Here is a 20,214-nt window from a genome sequence, read left to right as displayed (position 1 = left end):
ATATACCACCATTTTTTTATCCACTCATCTATTGTTGGGCACATGGGTTGTTTCCCTATTTTGGCTATTGTAAATAATGCTACAGTGCACATTGGGGTGCATATATTATTTTAAATTAGTGTTTCGGGTTTCTTTGAATATTTATTGAGAAGTGGAATCACTGGGTCATAAAGCAGTTCCATTTTTAATTTTTTGAGGAATGTCCATACTGTTTTCCACAGTGGCTGCACCAATCTGCACTCCCATCAATAGTGCACAAGGGTTCCCTTTTCTCCACATCCTCTCCAGGACTTGTTATTTGTTGATTTATGATGATAGCTATGCTGGCAGGTGTGAAGTGATAGCTCATTGCGGTTTTAATTTGTATTTTTCTGATGATTAGTGATGTTGAGCATCTTTTCATATGTCTATCGGCCTTCAGTATATCCTCTTTGGAGAAGTGTCTATTCAGGTCCTCTGCCCATTTTTAAAAAATCAGATTATCTTTTTAGTGTTGAATTATATGAGTTCTTTATAAATTTTGGATATTAACCCCTTATCTGATGTATCATTGCTGAATGTTTTCTTCCATTCAATAGGCTCTCTTTTCATTTTGTTTTGGTTTCCTCTGCTGTGCAAAAACTTTTTAGTTTGATGTAGTCCCATTTATTTATTTTTTCGTTTCCCTTGCCTGAGAAGATATAGCAGAAAAAAATATTGCTAACAAAAATGTCAGAGATTTTACTGCCAATGTTTTCCTCTAGTTTTAGGGTTTTGCATTTTACATTTAAGTATTTAATCTATTTTGAGCTTATTCTGTAAATATTTGTTTAAATATTAAATGAATCAATCATTCTCACTTTTCCATTGGGTTTTAAAGTCTAATTTTAAAACAGAAAAGATAATTTCACCTCTCTAGTATTTGTTTTGTAGGAATCTACTTTGTAATGTAATCCACAGATACTTAAATGTGGCTTTTTAAACTAGGAGTTTTTAATGATATCCATGCTGAGGAGTTCAGGGGTAAAGTGAATCAAAATGTCTGCAGAATGACTGGTTGTTTTCATGTTCTGGGTTTCTACAATATTTTTCTTATTTCTGTACTAGTCAATAGAATGTTGCATTATAATTTATCAGCTCACATAGCTGTCTACAAGCCAAATGGTTTTAACTCCTTTTCCTACGTGCGCGCGCGCGTGTGTGTGTGAGAGAGAGAGAGAGAGAGAGAGAGAGAGAGAGAGAGAGAAACTTCAGTGTAAAATGAAAGCTATGAACATTTTCCATAGAACACAGAAGATTTGGGGTATAGTTTCAAGAGTTTTACAGACCTCCTCCTGGACATTTTACATAATAAAGCAAGTATTGTAAGGGCAATTTTTTTTCTTTTTTCTTCCTTTTCCAGAAACCACTGAGACCGCGCTAATCCTTTCCCTCTTTCTCTTCCAAAGGAAGAGAAGAACGATTATCAATGGGCCAATAGCAATTGCGAAAGTAGCACCAAAGGCCAGCTTCACACTCAGGAGAGGACGTTGCGCCTCTTACTCATGCGTTCAGGTACTCTACACGTTCAGAGAAACTTCTCTAGTAAGAAACTATAGACGTGATCCCTGAAAGTATAGTTTTATATAGGGAGATGTTTATTGTAGAATCTAGGCAGTGAAAAAACTGTTGTCCATGTACAATTCTTTCAACTTTCATAAATGTTTAAAATTTTTCATACCACATAGGAAAAAGTGACTTATGTAGTTTAAGAAAGGGTTATATATCACTCTTTTAGAGGACTATAACAAGCAAAATTTTACCTCTCCCATTCCTTAATACCATATTATGATTGTATATCAAGTTTGGAAGCAGTTATCGAAGCAGTGTGTGTAGCGAACAGGCGCTGCAGTCAGGGTGCTCGGGTCTGGATCCTACTTAGATTGGCACTGTAGAATAGAATAATCATCTCTATAACACAGAGCTGTGTACAACACTATGAAATGGGGAAAACAGTAGGTGGTCTATTATTATCACCTCACAAGTCATAATTGGAGCTTGATTTGAAGGAGGCTGGGCCAGTTGTCTAAAAATCTTTTCTGTCCAGAATTCTGCGGTAAGGTCTGAGACAAATAACCTCAGCTCTGGTCGGTGCCTTTTCAGAGCAGCCGTCACTTGAGAATCCAAGACCTGAAACCCATTAATTGGTTTCTGATAAACCCCCAAGAACCTAAGGAAGCTATGATCCTGCGCATGCGCAAGGGTGTTGCCCGCTCCGGTCTGTGGTGAATGGACTATTCTATTCCTGAGAGATGTTGAACGGAGAGAATTTGGAAGTCTAGACCTGGAAGTATAGGTGCGTTACTAGTAGTTCCTGCATTTTGCCTCATGAGTGGTAACATTATTATATATTTCTACGCTGACGCATGCGACAGGCTTCTGAAGAGTTTGAAACGGCTTCGCCGTCCATCCTCCCCCTCTCGATTGGGAACTTTAGGGATGGCCGACGTGACAACCAGGTACGGAAGCCCAGAGGGAGCCGCCCACCTCAGGGGGCCCGCCCCGCCGCGGCCCGCCTCCCGGACAGCAGCAGATTCTCCACCCAGTGGAGACTCCAGGCAGCTCCTCCTCGTCTCCGCCCCGCCAGCTGCGGGAACCGGGGACGTCAGTGCTGCCAGCGTGGAAACGGCGGCGGTGCACGGGAGGCGGAAGTAGCGCCAGGGACTGCGAGCCTCCTTCGGGCTCCGCCTGCCGCCTCAACCATGGACGCATCCCTGGAGAAGGTTTGTACTCGGGGCGGGAGGAGGCGCTGCGACCCGGGGTCTCCACCTCCGGGGCGTCTGTTTACCTGTCTCGAGCTGCCATTGTGACTGGGGAGTGGACCGGGGGTTAACGGGCTCCACCTGAGGACGCCTGGCCGCGAGAGGGTCCGGCCCAGCGCTCGCGGCTGAGGCCTGGTCACGTTAGGGGGCCAGGAGTCTCTCGGGTTCCTATGGACCCAGAGAGACTGGGCCAGGTTCTGCCCCGGGCGGCGAGCGCCCTGGAGCCCAGTGCGGGGCCCACCTTGGGGCCTGCTTGAGTTCGGCTCACCCATTTGGATGACAGAACTAACAACTTGTAGCCCCAAAAGCGCCTGGAAAGGAGCCCCAGTTGTTTGGGAGCTAGCTGCAAACCTGTAGGTTTTTTCTGTGGTTTCCAAGGTAGGAAGAAAAAAACATTAAAGCATCGGTTTTCCAGCTTCATTGTGCCTAGGAATCACCTGAGGCCCTTGCTAAAATCCAGGCTTTCAACTCGGGAGGCCGAACCTCTGGGGGGCGAGATCGGGATCTGCGTGTTTAACAAGTTCCCCACGTGATTCTGATGCTGTAGTTTGTGAACACAGGGTAAGACCCCGGAAGTCAAGGAAGGGGTGGGTTTTCTGTAGATTGTGAATTTCGTTTTGGGACTTGCTGCTGCTTCGCAACTTTCTGGCTCTTCCTCTCGGTGGCAAGGGGGAGATCTTCCTGTCAACCCGAGATCCACTGGCAGCAACGCTTTCCTCTGGTTTCCCCGTGGGGGAACAGTAGCGTGATGTACCTGGCTGACTGCACTGGCATGTGAAATGGATTCTAATTGTCCCGGATTTACGGTTTATAAATGAGAACCAGAGCTTGGAACTCTTCATGGGTACCTACTTTAAGAACCTGACATTCTGCTCTTCCTTAAAGCCTTGCTCCGTGGTCGAGCTCGGGAGTCTTCTTGTCCCCGATTTTACACACGTGTAGAATTCAGGAGCAATGCTAGTGTTTTTAGGACTGCATTCTTTTAATTTTGAACTGGCAGAAACAACATTTGGTCATTTGTCAGTGCAACAACTGCTGTGGATTTGTTCACTTGTCTCTGGAGAGTCGAAGGGAGTAATTGTCCAAGTTCAGCCAGATGTCTTCCTGTGCCCACAGTGGTATAGACCACGCCTAGGCTGTTTCTCTTAAGTTGGGGAGAATGCAATCATGAAAGGAAAGAGTAACGTTTCTTCCACTGCCTTTCTGATGAATGTTACGTGTTTTTCTGACGAGGAATAAACTCTTTCCAGGCTTTGATTAGAAGTGCCTACATTTGGGTTCTTTGAGTTTTAGTCTAGATCAGTGATTCTCAACTACCAGGCAGTTTTGTTCCCCAGGGGACATTTGGCAATGTCTGGAGACATTTTTGATTATTGTAACTAGGGAGTAGGGAGGAGCTGCTTGCACTGTGTGGATGATGGCCATTGGTGCTGCTAAACCTCCTACATTGCACAGGACAGCCCCAAACCAGAGAATTATCTGCTCAGAATGTCAGTTGTGCTGAGGTTGAGAGCACCCTGGCCTAAACCATGTGTGTAACACCAATAGTTGAATACCAAATAATGCTTAAAATGTCCCTTCAGTGTTTTCTTTCCAATTTCATGAGGAGGTAGAATGGGCTTTTGTCATTTCAGTTAAAAACCTAAAGAGCTGAGGAGATCTGTTCTCCAAGAATAGTTCTTTGTAGGCAAATCTGTACAACAGTGGGTTGGGATCCTGCTTTAGTTATTACTTTTCTGACATTTGATTAATATTTTATAGCAGTTCTCTAAATGTTAGCTGATGATAAAAAATCTTAAATTACCCAAATGAAGATCTGAAGAGGCACTGAAACTCCACAAAGTTCTTAAGGCTGGAGCATTCACAAAAATTGCAGTGCCCTTTTAGGAATTCAGAATGTGTGGGTTGGAAGTTTCTGCCTTAGGCCAGTGTAGAAATTCTGAGTGTCAGGTTTTTTAGAACTAACACTGTGTCTCAGTTTTACATTTCCTGAAGCAATAGAGAGCCTTACATGTAATGAACAATTTCTCTTGTTGCTGAGTGGGCAGTAAAGAAAACGCATTGCTGTAATATGAATATTGAGGATTTTCTGTTCTGAAAAGTGGTTTAAATCTAAAACATTGAGTTGTTCCCATTCCTGTTTCTTTGAGGAATAGACTATTATGAGGTAAATTCTACATTGCTAATATAAATTTGAGAACTATTTGAGAACTATTCTGAATGAACCCATTTAAGCAGATCCTTGCATAATTTATACTGGCTACAGACACCACAATGTTATTTGATATACATCCTCTAAAGTTTCAAGTAATCTCTCTCACCCTAAAATGTACTATGCTGTCATCATTTAGTAGAATCACTCAGTACATTTCCTTTGGTCAAAATATGATTGTGTTCTTGCTTTTTCTTTAGATAGTATATAGATGTGCAGACCTGCAATGACTGAGCCATTTTCTTGTTTTTCTTCACAGCAGCATCAGTTTTCTTCTTGTATCTGAAATTAGTGATCTCTCAGGAAACCAAATAGGTTAATTGAAGGGGCCAGGAATTCAAACTAAAAGAATAGGAGTAAGAGCATCAGCCCGCACAAGACTATATATCCAATGTACAAGGAACGAGGACCTATAGCATTGTCTCACAGTGCTTGTGTTAATATTCAAGTTTTAAAATGCCACAAGAAGTAACTACTCTGATGCTGAAGTTCTTAAAGTTATTCAACACACCTACATATGCTTTTTAGTAAAAACCTGCTACTTTAAATTTGTAGAATAGCCCAGACCTTTTTCTATTGCTTGGAGAATCTCATTCTTCCTATTATGTTTAGACAAGGTGTATGGCAATTTGTTTTACATTTACTTTCGTCCAACCTTGAGTAAACTTAGAGCAATGTTTTTCAAACCAGCACAGCTGACATTTTGGGCTGGGTAATTCTCTGTTGTCAGAGGCTGTTCTGTGCTTTATAGAATATTGAGAAGCATGCCTGACTTCTACCCCCTGGACGCCAGTAGCACCCTCTCCTCGCACTATGACAACCAGAAACCTCTCCAGATGAAGCAATTTTCTCCTGGGGGTGGGAGGAATTGCCCCTGGCTGAGAACCACTCACTTAGAGAACCTAGAGTTGCATTGTACAGTACGGTAGCCACTAGCACATTTGGCTTTAAATATTTAAATACTCACTAACATTAAATAAAATTAATTCAATTTCTCAGTCACACTAGCCATATTTCAAGTGCTCAACAATCACAGTGTGGCTTTTGGCCACAGTGTGACTGCTGGACAGTGCAGATATAAAACATTCCCATCACCACAGAAAGTTCTATTGGACAATATTATAGAGTGAGGCCAATTAATCTGTTGTATATCTAATTCTTTTCTCTAAAACAGGCAACTTTGACCCTGTTTCTGACCTATCTAATTACAACCCAACCCATTTTTATTTCTTAGACTCATCATGAGCTAATTTTCCCCCCTTTGGACCCGATTTTGGAAAATTCGTTATCGCCTTACTGTTTATAAGATTATAAGGAGCAGTAGGAGCATGAATGGAACATTCCTGATCATTACTGATAAGGATTACCAGAATTTCTATTTCTGCCTTTTACTTTAAATGCTCAGAGAAAGAACCCCTAATAGTTAAGCTTGAAACGACTAGTTTCTGTGGTTTGCCTTTTTAGATTCCACTCTTACATAAAATGAGAGACTTCTGTGAGGAGATGAAAGCTTGTAATCTTAGTGTTCATTTAAAGCTGCTCCCTATATCATCATAATGTGAGGGTTTTGCATACAGGTGCTTAGTGGCTGAGGTGGTAAATGATTATCAAATGCCGAGTGTCAGAGAAGACATGGTATGTACAAAGTTCTGATCCTAAATATTATGGCCTTGGTGATTCTTTATTTAATTGAGGTAGCATAGATAGTCATTAGCGGAGCTATTAATGGTCCCCAGTGCATGTGTGTTCTCCCATATATAGGCTTATGAATTATAAATAGGTGTTACTTGAGCTTATTATCATCTTTTTTCACCTAAAGCAGAAGCCTGGTTTGATTTATAATTTTTATTGAAGGCCAACTATGGTCAAAACCCAGTGCTGAATGCTGAGAAAGACACAGGGTGAAGAAGACATGATTTCAGCAGGAGGTTACCTTCTGGTAAGGTGTATATACATGTTTAGACAAATACTTGTATAGCAGGGATGGGTAAAAGAAGTATCACAGAAAATGAGAAACAAATGGGGACAGAGTACATGGAATGAGTGACCAGAAAAGATGTTGTGGAAGATATTTTTTAGGTAGAATATTTAGTTCAGAATCATGAATTTCTAGAGGTTTGTTTTTTTAAATAACGTTTTTTTACTTTATAATATGATTGTGTCTCATTGGTGGTAGAATGTAATTTAATGGAAAGGAAAGCCATTTAATCTTTCGAAATTAAATCTGATATAAAAAGAAACCTCCAATCACTTTGAAAATGTCCAAAAATTCCATTCACAAATCTAATTTATCAAAAATAAAAATAGCCCTGACCTGTCCAGTGTGTCTCAGTTGGGTTGGATGTTGACCCGCAAATTGAAAGGTCGCTGTACAATTCTGGATTCCATTCAGGGCACATGCCTGGGTTTTGGGTTGATCCCTTATAGATCTCCTGGGTGCTTAGGAGAGGCAACCTGTTGATGTTTCTCTCTCACATCAATGTTTCCCATCCTCTTTTTTCCCCTCCCTCCCCCTCTCACTAAAAGTAAATACATAAAATCTTTTTTTAATTTTTTTAGTTTATAAATCATGTTTATTCTATTACAGCTGTCTCAATTTTTCCCCCTTTACACCCCTCCACCCATCCCACCCCCCACCCCCCATTCCCACAGTCAATTCCCACTCTGTTGTCCATGTCCATGGGTCATTCATACATGTTCTTTGTCTAGTCCTTTCCCCTTCTTTCCACCATTGTCCTCCTTCCCCATGCCCACTGGTCACTTTCAATCTGCTCCATGTTTCCATGCCTGTGGTTTATTTTGTTCATCACTTTATTTTGTTGAATAGAGTCCTCTTATAGGTGAGATCATATGGTATTTGTCTTTCATCCACTGGCTTATTTCACTTAGCTTAATATTCTGCAGTTTCATCCATGTTGTCACAAAAGGTAGCAGTTCCATCTCTCTCTCTTTCTTTCTTTCTTAAATGCAGATTGATTTTATTTATTTTTTAAATGTCAAATTTAATTATATTAAAAAAATTTTAAACCCTTATAAAGTCTCAGCAATTAAACCAACATGACACCAGCACAGAAATAATCAAATAGATCAATGAAATATAATGAACATTCTAGAGACAAATGTATACATCTGTCTAAGAATATATGATTAAGTTGATATTTCAAGTCAATGGGTAAAATAAGCCTTATTTAACAAATAAGGTACATGGACCACTATTACTTGAAATAAAACAAATATAGAGCCCTATTTCACACATTATACAAGAAATATTCAAATGAGTTAAAAATCAATATGTAGAATCTAAGGAGTTTTAGAAGAAAATAGAACTAATATTTTTCATGACCTGAGGTAAAATATTGACATTATGACTATATTAAACATTTATCTATATAGTAATATACATATAAAAGAAGTTAAAGGACAAGGAATAGAATAGAAAGGTATTTGCAACACATCTAAAACATGGTTAATAGGGGTTGTTGTTTTTTTTTGAAAAAAGTTCTACAAACCTTTAATCAGTAAATGGATAAAGAATACCAAAAAGTCATGTAAAGCATTTAAAAAAAAAAATAGAAATAGGCAAGAAATATACTAAAACAGGTTTAGTTTCAACAAATAATAAAGGAACAATTAAAATAACATCATTTTTGCGATCAGATTAATAAGTATTAAAAACATTGGTAATATCAAGTATTGGCAACTCTGAAAGGCACTGGGTATTCATAGACTCTTTTTCTTCATCTTCTTGAAGCAGTCCCTTTAGCATATCTTGCAATGCTGGTTTGGTGGAAGTGTATTCTTGTAGCCTTCTTTTGTCTGGGAAACTCCTTATTTCACCTTCCATTTTAATCGAGAGCCTTGCTGGGTAGAGCAGTCTTGGTTGCAGACATTTGCTTTTCATTACTTGGAATACTTTTTGCCATTCCCTTGTGGCTTGCAGTGTTTCTGTTGAGAAGTCAGCTGCTAGCTGTATCGAGGCTCCCTTATATATTACTACTTCTTTCTCCCTTGCTTGCTGTAGGATTCTCTGTTTGTCTTTGATATTTGCAATTTTAATGATGATGTGTCTTGGAGTGGGCCTCATTGGGTTCCTCTTGAATGGGACCCTCTGTGCTTCCTGGACTTGTGTGACTTTTTCTCTCCTCAGATCAGGGAAGTTTTCCATCATTACTTTTTCAAATAGGTTCTCTATCCTTTGCTCTTCTTCTTCTGGTATCCCTGTTATACGGACATTATTACATTTCAGGTTGTCCTGCATTTCCCTCAACACCTCTCCATTCTTTTTGAGTGTTTTTTCATTTTCTTGCTGTTCCTGGGAGCTTTTTTCTACTTTATCCTCCAGCTCGCTGATTTGATCCTCTGCTTCATCTGGCCTGCTTTTGATTCTTTCTACTGTGTTCTTCAATTCAGAAATTGTATTCTTTGTTTCCTATTGTCTCTTACTGATAGTTTCTATGTCCTTTTTCATGCTGATATAGTTTGCAGTGAGTTCCTCATAGTTTCCCTGTAGTTTTTGGTAATTCTCTCTGAGCTCACTCTGAGCTCACTGAGCTTCCTTAGAACCATTGTTTGGAACTCAATATCTGATAATTTACTTGCCCCTATTTCATTTAGCTTTCTTTGTGGGGATTCCTTCTTTCCCTTCAATTGGGGGGGGGGTGGTTTCTTTGTCTTTCCATTATTTGTGAGACTCTTCTTTTTTGCTTGTGCTTCTTGAATTGATCTGTCTTGATTTCCTGACTTTGTGGTATGAACTTCTATGGTAGGAGACTATTGTTTTTTGGTTTTTTTTTTCCTTTCTGGATGTACATCTGATGATGTCAGATGTTGACTCTGTCTGACCTTAGGCAGTCTGTTCAAGACTTCTAGGAATCTACTGTCTGTGGCTGTCTCCTTCAACTGTTAATCTAGTCACTCAGCACTCAGCAAGCTGGCTTAGAGACACTGCAGGGCAGGGCAGGGCAGAGTCCCTCCTGGGGGCAGGGTTATTGGGTCCTCTCAGACTCCTGTTGCTCAGGGGAGTGGTCTGCGTGAGCCAAATGGCTGCTGTTGTATGGGATCCCCACCAGCCACTCTCTGTTCCCTTCTCAAAGCCTCCTTCCCCAGTCTCTCCTCAGGTGTCTCTAGCCCACTCTGCCCCCACCTTTGTCGGAGCCCAGGGTAAGTGGCTGCAAACAAAATTGTATGTGTTGGTCCTGTAAAGGGCTCTTTGTGTCTCCCGCCGCCCGTCTCTGGCAGAGAGCAACCCTGCTGCTTTTCGCAGCTGGCTGGTATCTGTATACTTTTTGGGCTCTGGTGCTGTGGGCTAGAGATCCCCGGTTATGGTTTAGATAACCCTGCTCTTCTCAGGGGGATCCACTTGGCTGTTTTCAATATCCTTCTGGTGCTGCCGCCCATCAGCGCCCTGCCCTCTTTTGCCTTTTCAAGGCAAAGCCGATTTCTTACCAGTTAGGTTGTGCTAAAGCTAATTCTTCTGTCTGTCCGAGGTTAAAAGGCTCCTCCCTCACTGTTGTTCAGTTGTTCGTTCCAGCAGATTTCTCCACAATTTAGTTGTAATTCCAGGTTGGTCCTGGGAGGAGGTCAGTGTGACTTCCACTTACTCCTCCACCATCTTGATTCTCTCACACACAGTTCAACCTTAAAGGTCTGAAGATTCGAAGATACACAGAGCCTTCAGAATTGTTGGGTTCCTTTCCTCAGAATTCTTCTTACTATATTTAAGATAAGGCTGGCAACATTAATCTTACATAATTCTAATTCAGTTTTGGAAATCATGATATTGGTAAGGATAATGGATAACTATATCTTTCTGAATTGGTCCCCAAACAAGTCCTAGGAAATACTACCTTATAAGAAGCATATCTCAGTGAAAGATTTTTTTTTCCCCAGTGACTATAGCATGCTTCTCCTTAAGCAATTTTCTTTCCATTCCAGAATAAGTGTGTGATACCAGATAAGCTGGTAAACTTTTTGAAATAGAGCTTGCCTAATGTCTGGTATTTTTACATCTGTGTAGTTACTGGGAAGCATTTACTCTTGATATAATGCCTAAGCAAATTGATTCTTCAGAAGTAGTGCTCTCTAGGAGTGTATTTTTTTGAAATGTAGACTTGGATTCCTGGCACTTCTGGCACATATTTTAAGGCGAGTGATATGAATGCCCCCTTTTTTCCTCCACATATTTATGTCTATGACAGGTTTGATCAACCTTACTAACTTTGCTGCCTCCTTACCTGTACTAGAGGGTTTTTTATACCTCTGTTCTGTATTTTACCCCTACTTTTGTCCATGCTCTTTTCTGTCTCTTTTTGAGGAATTTGTAAGGTTAAATACTAACACCTTATGCAATATTTGCATATCTTTTTCAACTAGGAATATTGTGATGCACAGTAAGCCAGTAATTACAGTGTTCATGTTCTCACACGTACACTCTCTCAAGTATAGGGTCCATTACAGTTAAATATAAGATTTTTCCAAGGGTATCCAATTCTTCGAAGGCAGGGACAAAAGTGCCCAGTTCCTAAGTAAATACTTTTCTGTTGAATCAGGCAAAAATATTTACAAATGTAGAAACTGAGCCTCCAGTAAGGTAAGCCAGGTTTGCAAGGCACTATATCAACTTTCCAGGGAATCCCTGTTGTTTTCTCTGATCTTCGAATCACAAGAAGCAGCTATGTTCATAGAGCAGCTGCTGCTGTGTTCTTACTGCTTCTCAGAGGTGAATAGTATTGGGGGTACTAGTGCTAGATAGTAGGCATGGTTTATGTTCTCACGTGGGAGGAAAATAATAGGGTTTTTGGAGAGTTGATAGTTGCATTATTGTCAGGATCCAGGATTAACCTTGTTTAGAAAGTTGTTAGAAACACAGCAATTGGTAGCTTTATTGGATCACTTTGATCAGTTGAGGAAAGGTGGTGATTTTTTTTTTTTATACATCTAATGTATACATTGTAAACTAGCATTATATAACAGCAAGGTCTTCTGTATGAGACAGGCAGCTGGTAGTTTCACACCTCACATGCTTTAGTTTTTTTTCTGTCAGTAGTCCTAAAATCCCACCCACCACCAATATGAACATTCTTCCCCAGAAAAAAGTTTATTGAAACAACAATATCATATACTCCTATTATTGATGAATGCCATGATTAATATATTTTAAAATTACATTTTAGACTTCCTCTTTTCTGGAAACTGCTTCTCTTTAAAGATTTAGCTCTATATTTCCCAAATAGCAGTTGTGAATTTTTGTCACTTCTGTATACCACTTATACTATTATTTGCTTAATATTTATTTTAAATAAACTTTATATCTCCTTCTCTTAAATTGAGGACAATTTATATTCAATAAAAATACCCACTTTAATTATACAGTTTGAGTTTTGGCAGGTGTATACAGTGAATATAACCACCAGCATAATGAAAATAGGGGACATTTTCTGCTCTCTGTAAAGTTCCCTTGTGACCCTTTCCAGTGGATAGCAGATCTGCTTTCTGTTGCTATAGTCTAAACATCTCCCACCCCACCCCACACTCACCTTTCCCTTCTTTTTTAACCTAGATTTTGCAGTTATTATTTTTCCCCTATTCATGTGAAAGTAAATGTATAATTTTTGTTACACATTTGTAACTACCACTCTATAATCACTTTTAGAATTTCCTCAGCTTCCAAGCACGCTTAAACAGGCTCTTGCATACATTGCCTGGCACAGTACTGTGGATATGAAATGTGAATAAGGAAGTAGTAGCTGCCCTTCCTTGAAGTTTATGGGGGCATGGCTTTTAGTTTTAAGGAACCAACCAATAAATACACATTTTTCTTAGAGCACTTTTTGACTTAGAACCTAATATTTTCCCACAACTAGATATCATTTTATATTTTGGATTATCTAACTAAAACAACAAGCACATAAGGGTCTATGGCATGAGAGACGCATCATATTCACATTTAATTCACCTAAATTTAACTATAAAGGCCATTTTCCCTCTTTCCTTTCCTCCTCCCCACTTCAATTCCTAAAATAGAGTAAGAAGAACAATTTAAGTGTAAGCCAGCCCACTGAAAAAGTGTGTGCTATAGAGAGAGGCTCAGGTGGGGGAAAATCAAGCTGCAGTTCCATCCTGTTTTTCACAGGAACTGCAGCAATAGGGCACACAGTGAGGAGGTAATGCAATACGAAGTGTAATACAACTTACTGCACACCTATTCCATATATGGTACTACTAAGTACAATAGGAAATATGAGGAGAAATGAACATATGCTTCAAAACTAAGAACAGACAGGACTTCTGGCTAAGATGGAAGCATAGGTAGATATACTTTGCCTCTTCACAAAACCCAAAGAAGGACAACAACAAATTTAAAAACAAAAAATTACCAGAACTGCCAGAAAATCAAACAGTATGGAGGTCCAGCACCAAGGAATTAAAGAAGAAACATTCATCCAAACTGGTAGGAGGGCCGGGGAAGAGCAGCTGAGACAGAGAGGACTGTGCTGCAAGGAGGCAGCTGGAGGACCAGGCAAGAAAGGCAGCGGCTGGCAGATGAAGCGGTCCCATATTCACGTGCAGATAAGCCAGGAGGAACAGCTGGGGAGCAGGACAGACCATGCAACCCAGGGTTCCAGTGCAGGAAAAGAAAGTCCCAAAACCTCTGGCTGTAAAAACCTGTGGTGGATACAGCAGCAGGAGAAACTCCCAGCCTCACAGGAGAGCTCCTTGGAGAGACGCACAGTGTCCTAGAATGTACACAAACCCACCCACCCGGGAATCAGCACCAGAAGCACCCAATTTGCTTGTGGGTAGCAGGGGGAGTGACTGAAAGTGGAGCAAGAGCAGAGCAAGAGCCACTGTTCCCTCTCAGACCTCTCTCCCACATACAGCGTCACAACGCAGCGACCTGGATTGTCCTGTCCTGGCCAACACGTAAGGCTCTGCCCAGTTCCAATGTAACAGGTGCTCTGAGACAAAGAAATATGGCCCAAATGAAAGAACAGATCAATGCTCCAAAAATAGAACTAAGCGGTGAAGAGATAGCCAACCTATCAGATGCACAGTTCAAAACACTGGTAATGTGGATGCTCAATGTGAATTGGTTGAGTATGGTCACAAAAGGGAGGAAAAAGTGAAGGCTATGCAAACTGAAATAAAGAAAAATATACAGGGAACCGACAGTAAAGGGAAAGAAACCGGGACCCAAATCAACGATTTGGATCAGAAGGAAGAGCTAAAAATCAATCAGATGAGAATGATGAAACAGAATTTGAAAAAAAGAGGAGAGGCTTAGGAACCTCTGGGGCAACTTTAAACGATCCAACATCTGAATCGGGGTGCCAGAAGGAGAAGAGGAAGAGCAAGAAATTGAAAACTTATGTGAACAAATAATGAAGGAGAACTTCCTCAATCTGGCGAAAGAAATAGACTTCCAGGAGACCCAGGAAGCTCACGGAGTCCCCAAGAAGTTGGACCCAAGGAAGCACACACCGAGGCACATCATAATTACACTACCCAAGATTAAAGAGAAGGAGAGAATCTTAAAAGCAGCAAGAGAAAAGGAGACAGTTACCTACAAAGGAGTGCCCATAAGACTTGTTGGCTGATTTCTCAAAAGAAAGCTTGCAGGCAAGAAGGGGCTGGCAAGAAGTATTCAAAGTCATGGAAGGCAAGGACCTACATCCAAGACTGTTCTATCCAGCACAAAGCTATCATTTAGACTGGAAGGGCAGATAAAGTGCTTCCCAGATAAGGTCAAGTTAAAAGAGTTCATCATCACCAAGCCTTTATTATATGAAATGTTAAAGGGACTTATCTAAGAAAGAGAAGAAGATCAAAAACTATGAACAGTAAAATGACAACAGACTCACAACTATCAACAACTGAACCTAAAAGAAACAAAAACGAAAACCAATAAGCAAATAACTAGAACAGGAACACACTCACAGAAACAGAGATCAGAGGGGAGTTGGGAGGGAGATGAATTGGGGAAAAGGTTTGGGGAATAAGAAGCATAAATAGTAGGTACAAAATAGACAGGGGGAGGTTAAGAATATTATAGGAAATGGGGAAGCCAAAGAACTTACATGTATGGCCCATGGACATGAACTAGGGGGGTGGGAGGAGATGCAGGTGGGAGGGAGGGATGCAAGGCAGAGGGGCATAAAGGGGAGAAAAATAATGGGACAACTGTAGTAGCATAATCAATAAGATATATATTTAAAACAAACAAAAAGAAGACAGCAGAAAAAGAGAGTGTCTCTAAATGTTTGTAACCCAGCTCATGCTATATAGAGATTGAAAGCAATAAAAATGGCCTAAAAATTGCTATGGAGATTAACAAAAAAAAGGAAAAGTAGTGTGTATGTTTTAATTCTGCAAGAATTTTAAAGATTTAAAATTTTTTTTTTATTGAAATAGATGTACAGTTGGTACTGAAATCCAAAATGACAGAAGGGGTGTGGACTGAAAAGACTCCCTCCGACCTTTCTGCCCGTCCTTGCAGTTCTCTTCTCTGGAGGCAGTCACATTACCAGTTTGTGTGAGCTTCCAGAGTTTATAGAAGCACTTGCAGATTTATGAATGTCTTAGTTTCCCGTGGCTGCTGTAATTAGCACAAACTGAATGGCTTAGAACAGTAAAAATGTATTCTGTCACAGTTCTGGAGGCTAGAATTTGAACTCTGTATCACTGGGCTGAATCAAGGTGTTGACAGGGCTGCTGTGCTCCCTCAGAGGCTCTAGGAGGGAGCGCCTTCCTTTCTCATTCCAGCTTATGTTGCCTGCCAGCACTCCTTCCTTGGTTTCCAGCCCTGTCACTCCAGCTTTGAGACAAGCATCTTCAAATCACCCTCTGCTCCATCTTCACACAATTTTTGTGTGTATGTATGTGTTTAGTCTCCTTCTGCTTCTCTCTTATATGGGTACATGTGATGCATTTAGGGCTCACCTGGATATTCAGAGTAATCTTGCCATCCCAAGAATCTTAACCTAATCACACCTGCAAAGATTTTGCCATATAAGGTGACATCACAAGTTCCAGGGATTAGGGTGTGTATATCTTTTTTCGGGGGTGGGCATTTTTCAGCCTACTACAACAGTAAAACAAATAGCATACTGTACACATTTCTGAGCCTTGCTTCTAAGAGTGAAAAACTGGAATAACCTAAGGGTCTATTAATTCAGAACTGGTTAAACAATGGTACATCCATAAAATGGAATAGAGTATCATCTCTAGGAAATATGAAGTGGGCATACTGACATGGACTCATAGTCACTATAAAGTAAAACAGACAAACAAAAAAGCAAGTTGCAGAAATGCATATAAGTAAGGTGAAAATTTGGAAAGTTGTAAGTCAGACTTAAAACTGGCTTCCCCTGGGGAGTGGAACTGGTGGTGTTTTTTATGTTATACACTTGTACTGTTGGAATTTCTAAATCAAACATGTGCTTTATAATAAATCCATGTGTTCTGTATTTCTGGATGAATTATGCTTATAGAAGTAATAGGGATTATCAAAGTTGAACCTTTTAAAAATTTGTTTCCTAGATAGCAGACCCTACGTTAGCCAAAATGGGAAAAAACTTGAAGGAGGCTATGAAGATGCTAGAGGACAGTCACAGGTGAGCCTGTAGAACAGAAGTGACCCTATTAAACTTGTTCAACCTGTTATGAAACTGGTGACACTGGTTTACTGCTATTAAAAACACCTCTGGGTTTCAGAATGTCATCCTTAGCTTCTGCTGACTTTAAAGTTGGCATTTGTCTTGGATAGAAAGAAGACGCATTGTAATTAAAGGATAATTTTAAATTCTTCCTATTAAGAGTTTAATTTACTTAATATATTGATATGAATCTGTAAATATTTCTTATTATATATTAAGGTCATATAGGACATCAACTAACTGAGAAATAGGTTGAAGTATGTTTTTCATGTTCTTTTCCTGAAACTCAAGTTATACTCCAAATTGGGGGCTGGGGTAAGGGGTGTAGGGGGGTGGGTGAGAAGTGATAAATATGTTCTAAATTCTACCATCAGTAGCTAAGATATTATAAGTAACATTGTCACATGTTTACATGCTCAAGTGTTAAAAATTTGATATGATAAAATGAATGGGTTTTTTATTTCCTTTAAATAAGAATAACAGAGGAGGAAAATGGAAAGAAGCTCCTCTCAGGGGATATTCCAGGGCCACTCCAAGGCAGGTAGGTGGAAGTGAAGATAAGTACCTTTAGTTAGGGTATACATTTTCTTTAAACCAAGATTTTACCATCATTGATTTACAGTTTTAGTTTTAATGAGCAAAAAGCAAATTTAGAGTTACGAGCAATGTAACAGTAGAAAGCTGAAAGGCCATTGGCTGCTTGGTGATAATGCTAACCCTGCCTGCTTCTCCCCCTTTCCCATTCAGAATTTAAAACAACATCATAAATCAAAAACAATGGACAAATTTTTAATTATAACTCAAATATCATACTTAGTTTATCCTTGAAACCTGTAATCTGTATGGTAGACTGTGCTTTGTTGTGAGAGATATTTTAATTTATTTTTATAATACAGCAAAATGAAAGGAAAATGTCAGTTTTAACCATTTATTTGGCAGAGTGACTTTTTTTTTTTTTTTTTTTTAGCAACCAAAGCAAATTTGTCAAGTGTTTGTGGTTTGAGTTAGCAGGGGAAATATCAGAAAAATAATTAGCTATCTGACTAAAATTTTCACAGGGTGTTTGCACTCAATTTGTAATTAAAATTTCAGCCCTCCCTTATACAAGCTTATTCCTTTTTTGTTTTATAACCAGGAAACTGCACATAGGTAAACATTACAACTCCCTTAAATTGCCCTTTGACCTGAATGTGTAAATATGCACAAGGTTGCAAAAGAAAAGTGTGGAGGGAGGATCACAGTGTGCTGAAAAACGTCACATCTAACACAGCCACATACCAATATTTTAAAATAGGCTTTCCTGCTTGCAGCTTGAGTGGTGCTGGTTTAAAGCCCTCCAGATCTGCATTGTGTTCTACAGGTCAGAACAGGAACCAAGTCCTATAAATCTCCTCAGAGAAGTAAATTTCCTGAAGGCAATGAAGGAGTTCTACTCATCCCATAGAAGTTTTCCTAGAAGAGATACCACCAAGACCATCTGTAATTCTCAGAATGGGAGGGCATTAATGCTATTGGTCATGCATATTTGCACTTAATAGTGCTAATAGCCAACATCTGAGATAGCACTATACCAGGTATAGCGTTAAATGCTGTACATGCATTGATTGCATCCTCACAATTCCCTAATGTATGGATTTAGGGAGTTTCAATAACTTGCTCGAGGTCATGTGGCTAGGCACACAACTTAATCTCTACATAGTGTCCAAGGACCAGAGCTCCTCTGGCATGAAGGTCAGCACCTTGGGGAGGATAGGTATTGAGGCAAACGAGTCTTTTTTTTCAAAAGAGAAAACTTTTTATTTTTATTAGTCATACTCTCATTAATGGAGCAATAATATTTTCACATTACATGTATTCAGTTTGACATTGCTTACTACTTTAGCCATTCACATTCTTCCCAGAAGTTTTCACCACTTCACATGATGAGCACTTAGTAACATGTTTTGGATAGAAGTAAATCTGTTTATACTCTAAGGAGATCTCCAGTTTCCCAGCTTCGGGAAGAGGTGGTAATAAGTGATGCTTGCATTGCATATTTAAGTCTGTTAGAACAAACCGACAAGATGTCTACATGGAGGGAAACTAAATATACCAATGGCATTGGAGTATTTTTGCTGCTTCTGTGACCTTTAGCATCTCATAAGGACTATTTTGGCTCTCACGACATGCTTATTCTCCAAGATTCCAATGAACAGGTAGAGAAATATTGCTTAAGTAATATTAGTGAAATTTAAAAATTTCAATCTCAAATTTAAATTAGAAGATTTAATTAATCTTGAGTAAGGTTGTATTCAAAATTCCAGTTAATAACTTGAGGTTTGTTTTTCAAAGATGTGTACTGTATCTCAAACACATTCTTACTCAATTAAAAAAACTTATCAGTGTTGGTTTGGATGAGAGAAACAGAGAGTGGTTGGGTATGTCTGCTATTTCCACCTGTCCATCAATTCTTTTTTTTTTATTCTTCAGTGGACAAGATATGGTGAGCATCCTTCAGTTAGTTCAGAATCTGATGCATGGAGATGAAGATGAGGAGCCCCAAGATGCTCGGTAATAGAGAATGGTTGGCAGCTTCTCTTTGACAGTATTATGTGTTCTTGATTTTGAAAGTGATTACATTCTTACAAGTTGCTGAAATAATTAGCTATGTTTTACTCAAGAGTTACATATGCTATTAAGAGGATGTTTATTTTTTCTTTTCAGAAAGACATTTATATATTTTAGATAATATATTTTGTAAAAGGAAGACATTTACTAAAACTAAATCCTGTAATTGTATTGGTATCATGTCTTTGGGAGGGGCTGGCAAAAGGACCAAAGAATGGTTGCTGTGCATTTGTTTGCTTTTGATTGCTTCTGCTTCTGCTTCTGCTTCTGCTTGCTAGGAATTGCTGCAACTGAGCTGATTGGTGGCAGGCCACCTTGTCTGTAAATCATTCTTTTGCTTTATTTTTATTTTCATCTATTTAGCTATTCATTCAGTTTCATTTTCCCTTTAATTATTTTAAATTTAAATTTTTGGAAGAAGTGACGCATTCTCCTGGTTCAAATTTCAAAGATAAAAAGAGTACACAAAGATAGTTTTCCTTCTTACTTTTGCCTCTCTTACTCTGTTTTGCTCCTTAGAGAAGGACAATGTTGTGTATTCTCAGAAATATTTTTTTCTTTTTTCTAAAGATTTTATTTATTTATTTTTAAGAGAGGGGGAAGGGACGGAGAAAGAGAGGGAGAGAAACATCAATGTATGGGTACCTTTTGCGTGCCCCCTACTGGGGACCTGGCCCACAACCCAGGCATGTGCCCTGACTTGGAATCAAACAGGCGACCCTTTGATTCTCAGGCCAGCACTCAATCCACTGAGCCACACCAGCCAGGGCTTCTCAGAAATATTTTATGTGTATGTATGCACAAAATATCTTTACTTGCTCCCTCCAATACATAAATACTATGCACATTGTTCTGAACCTTGTTTTTTTGTGTCTTGCAGTTCATTGCATATCAGTATACAAGGAGTTTTCTCCTTTAAGAACTGTTTGTTTTTACTTTGAATGAATGAACCATATTTCAT

The 20,214-nt window shown here is 39.5% G+C and overlaps 1 protein-coding gene and 1 non-coding gene across 4 annotated transcripts in view; one reads left to right on the top strand and one right to left on the bottom strand.

Annotated features, from left to right (window-relative positions):
* Nucleotides 1–1,383: 1,383 nt before the first annotated feature.
* LOC129083967 (small nucleolar RNA U3) lies at nt 1,384–1,602 on the bottom strand. Its single transcript, XR_008530534.1, has one exon. It is a non-coding gene; the product is annotated as a small nucleolar RNA U3 (small nucleolar RNA).
* Nucleotides 1,603–2,505: 903 nt separating this feature from the next.
* PDXDC1 (pyridoxal dependent decarboxylase domain containing 1) overlaps nt 2,506–20,214 on the top strand; it is a 51,917-nt gene continuing 34,208 nt past the window's right edge. For 2 of the 3 annotated variants that reach the window (XM_054589610.1, XM_054589609.1), the window contains exons 1-4: nt 2,506–2,741; nt 16,531–16,604; nt 17,122–17,187; nt 19,116–19,196. In XM_054589610.1, coding sequence (XP_054445585.1) covers nt 2,721–2,741; nt 16,531–16,604; nt 17,122–17,187; nt 19,116–19,196 — 242 coding nt within the window. In that variant the 5' untranslated portion in view covers nt 2,506–2,720. The remainder of the gene's footprint in view (nt 2,742–16,530; nt 16,605–17,121; nt 17,188–19,115; nt 19,197–20,214) is intronic. The other variant, XM_054589611.1, reaches the window with a different exon arrangement.

This window comes from Pteronotus mesoamericanus, unplaced genomic scaffold, assembly GCF_021234165.1.
Source record: "Pteronotus mesoamericanus isolate MK-2021 breed Mesoamerican mustached bat unplaced genomic scaffold, CSHL_Meso_final scaffold_167, whole genome shotgun sequence".
In the NCBI taxonomy this organism is placed as follows: Eukaryota; Metazoa; Chordata; class Mammalia; order Chiroptera; family Mormoopidae; genus Pteronotus; species Pteronotus mesoamericanus.
This window is presented reverse-complemented; position numbering and strand designations above follow the sequence as displayed.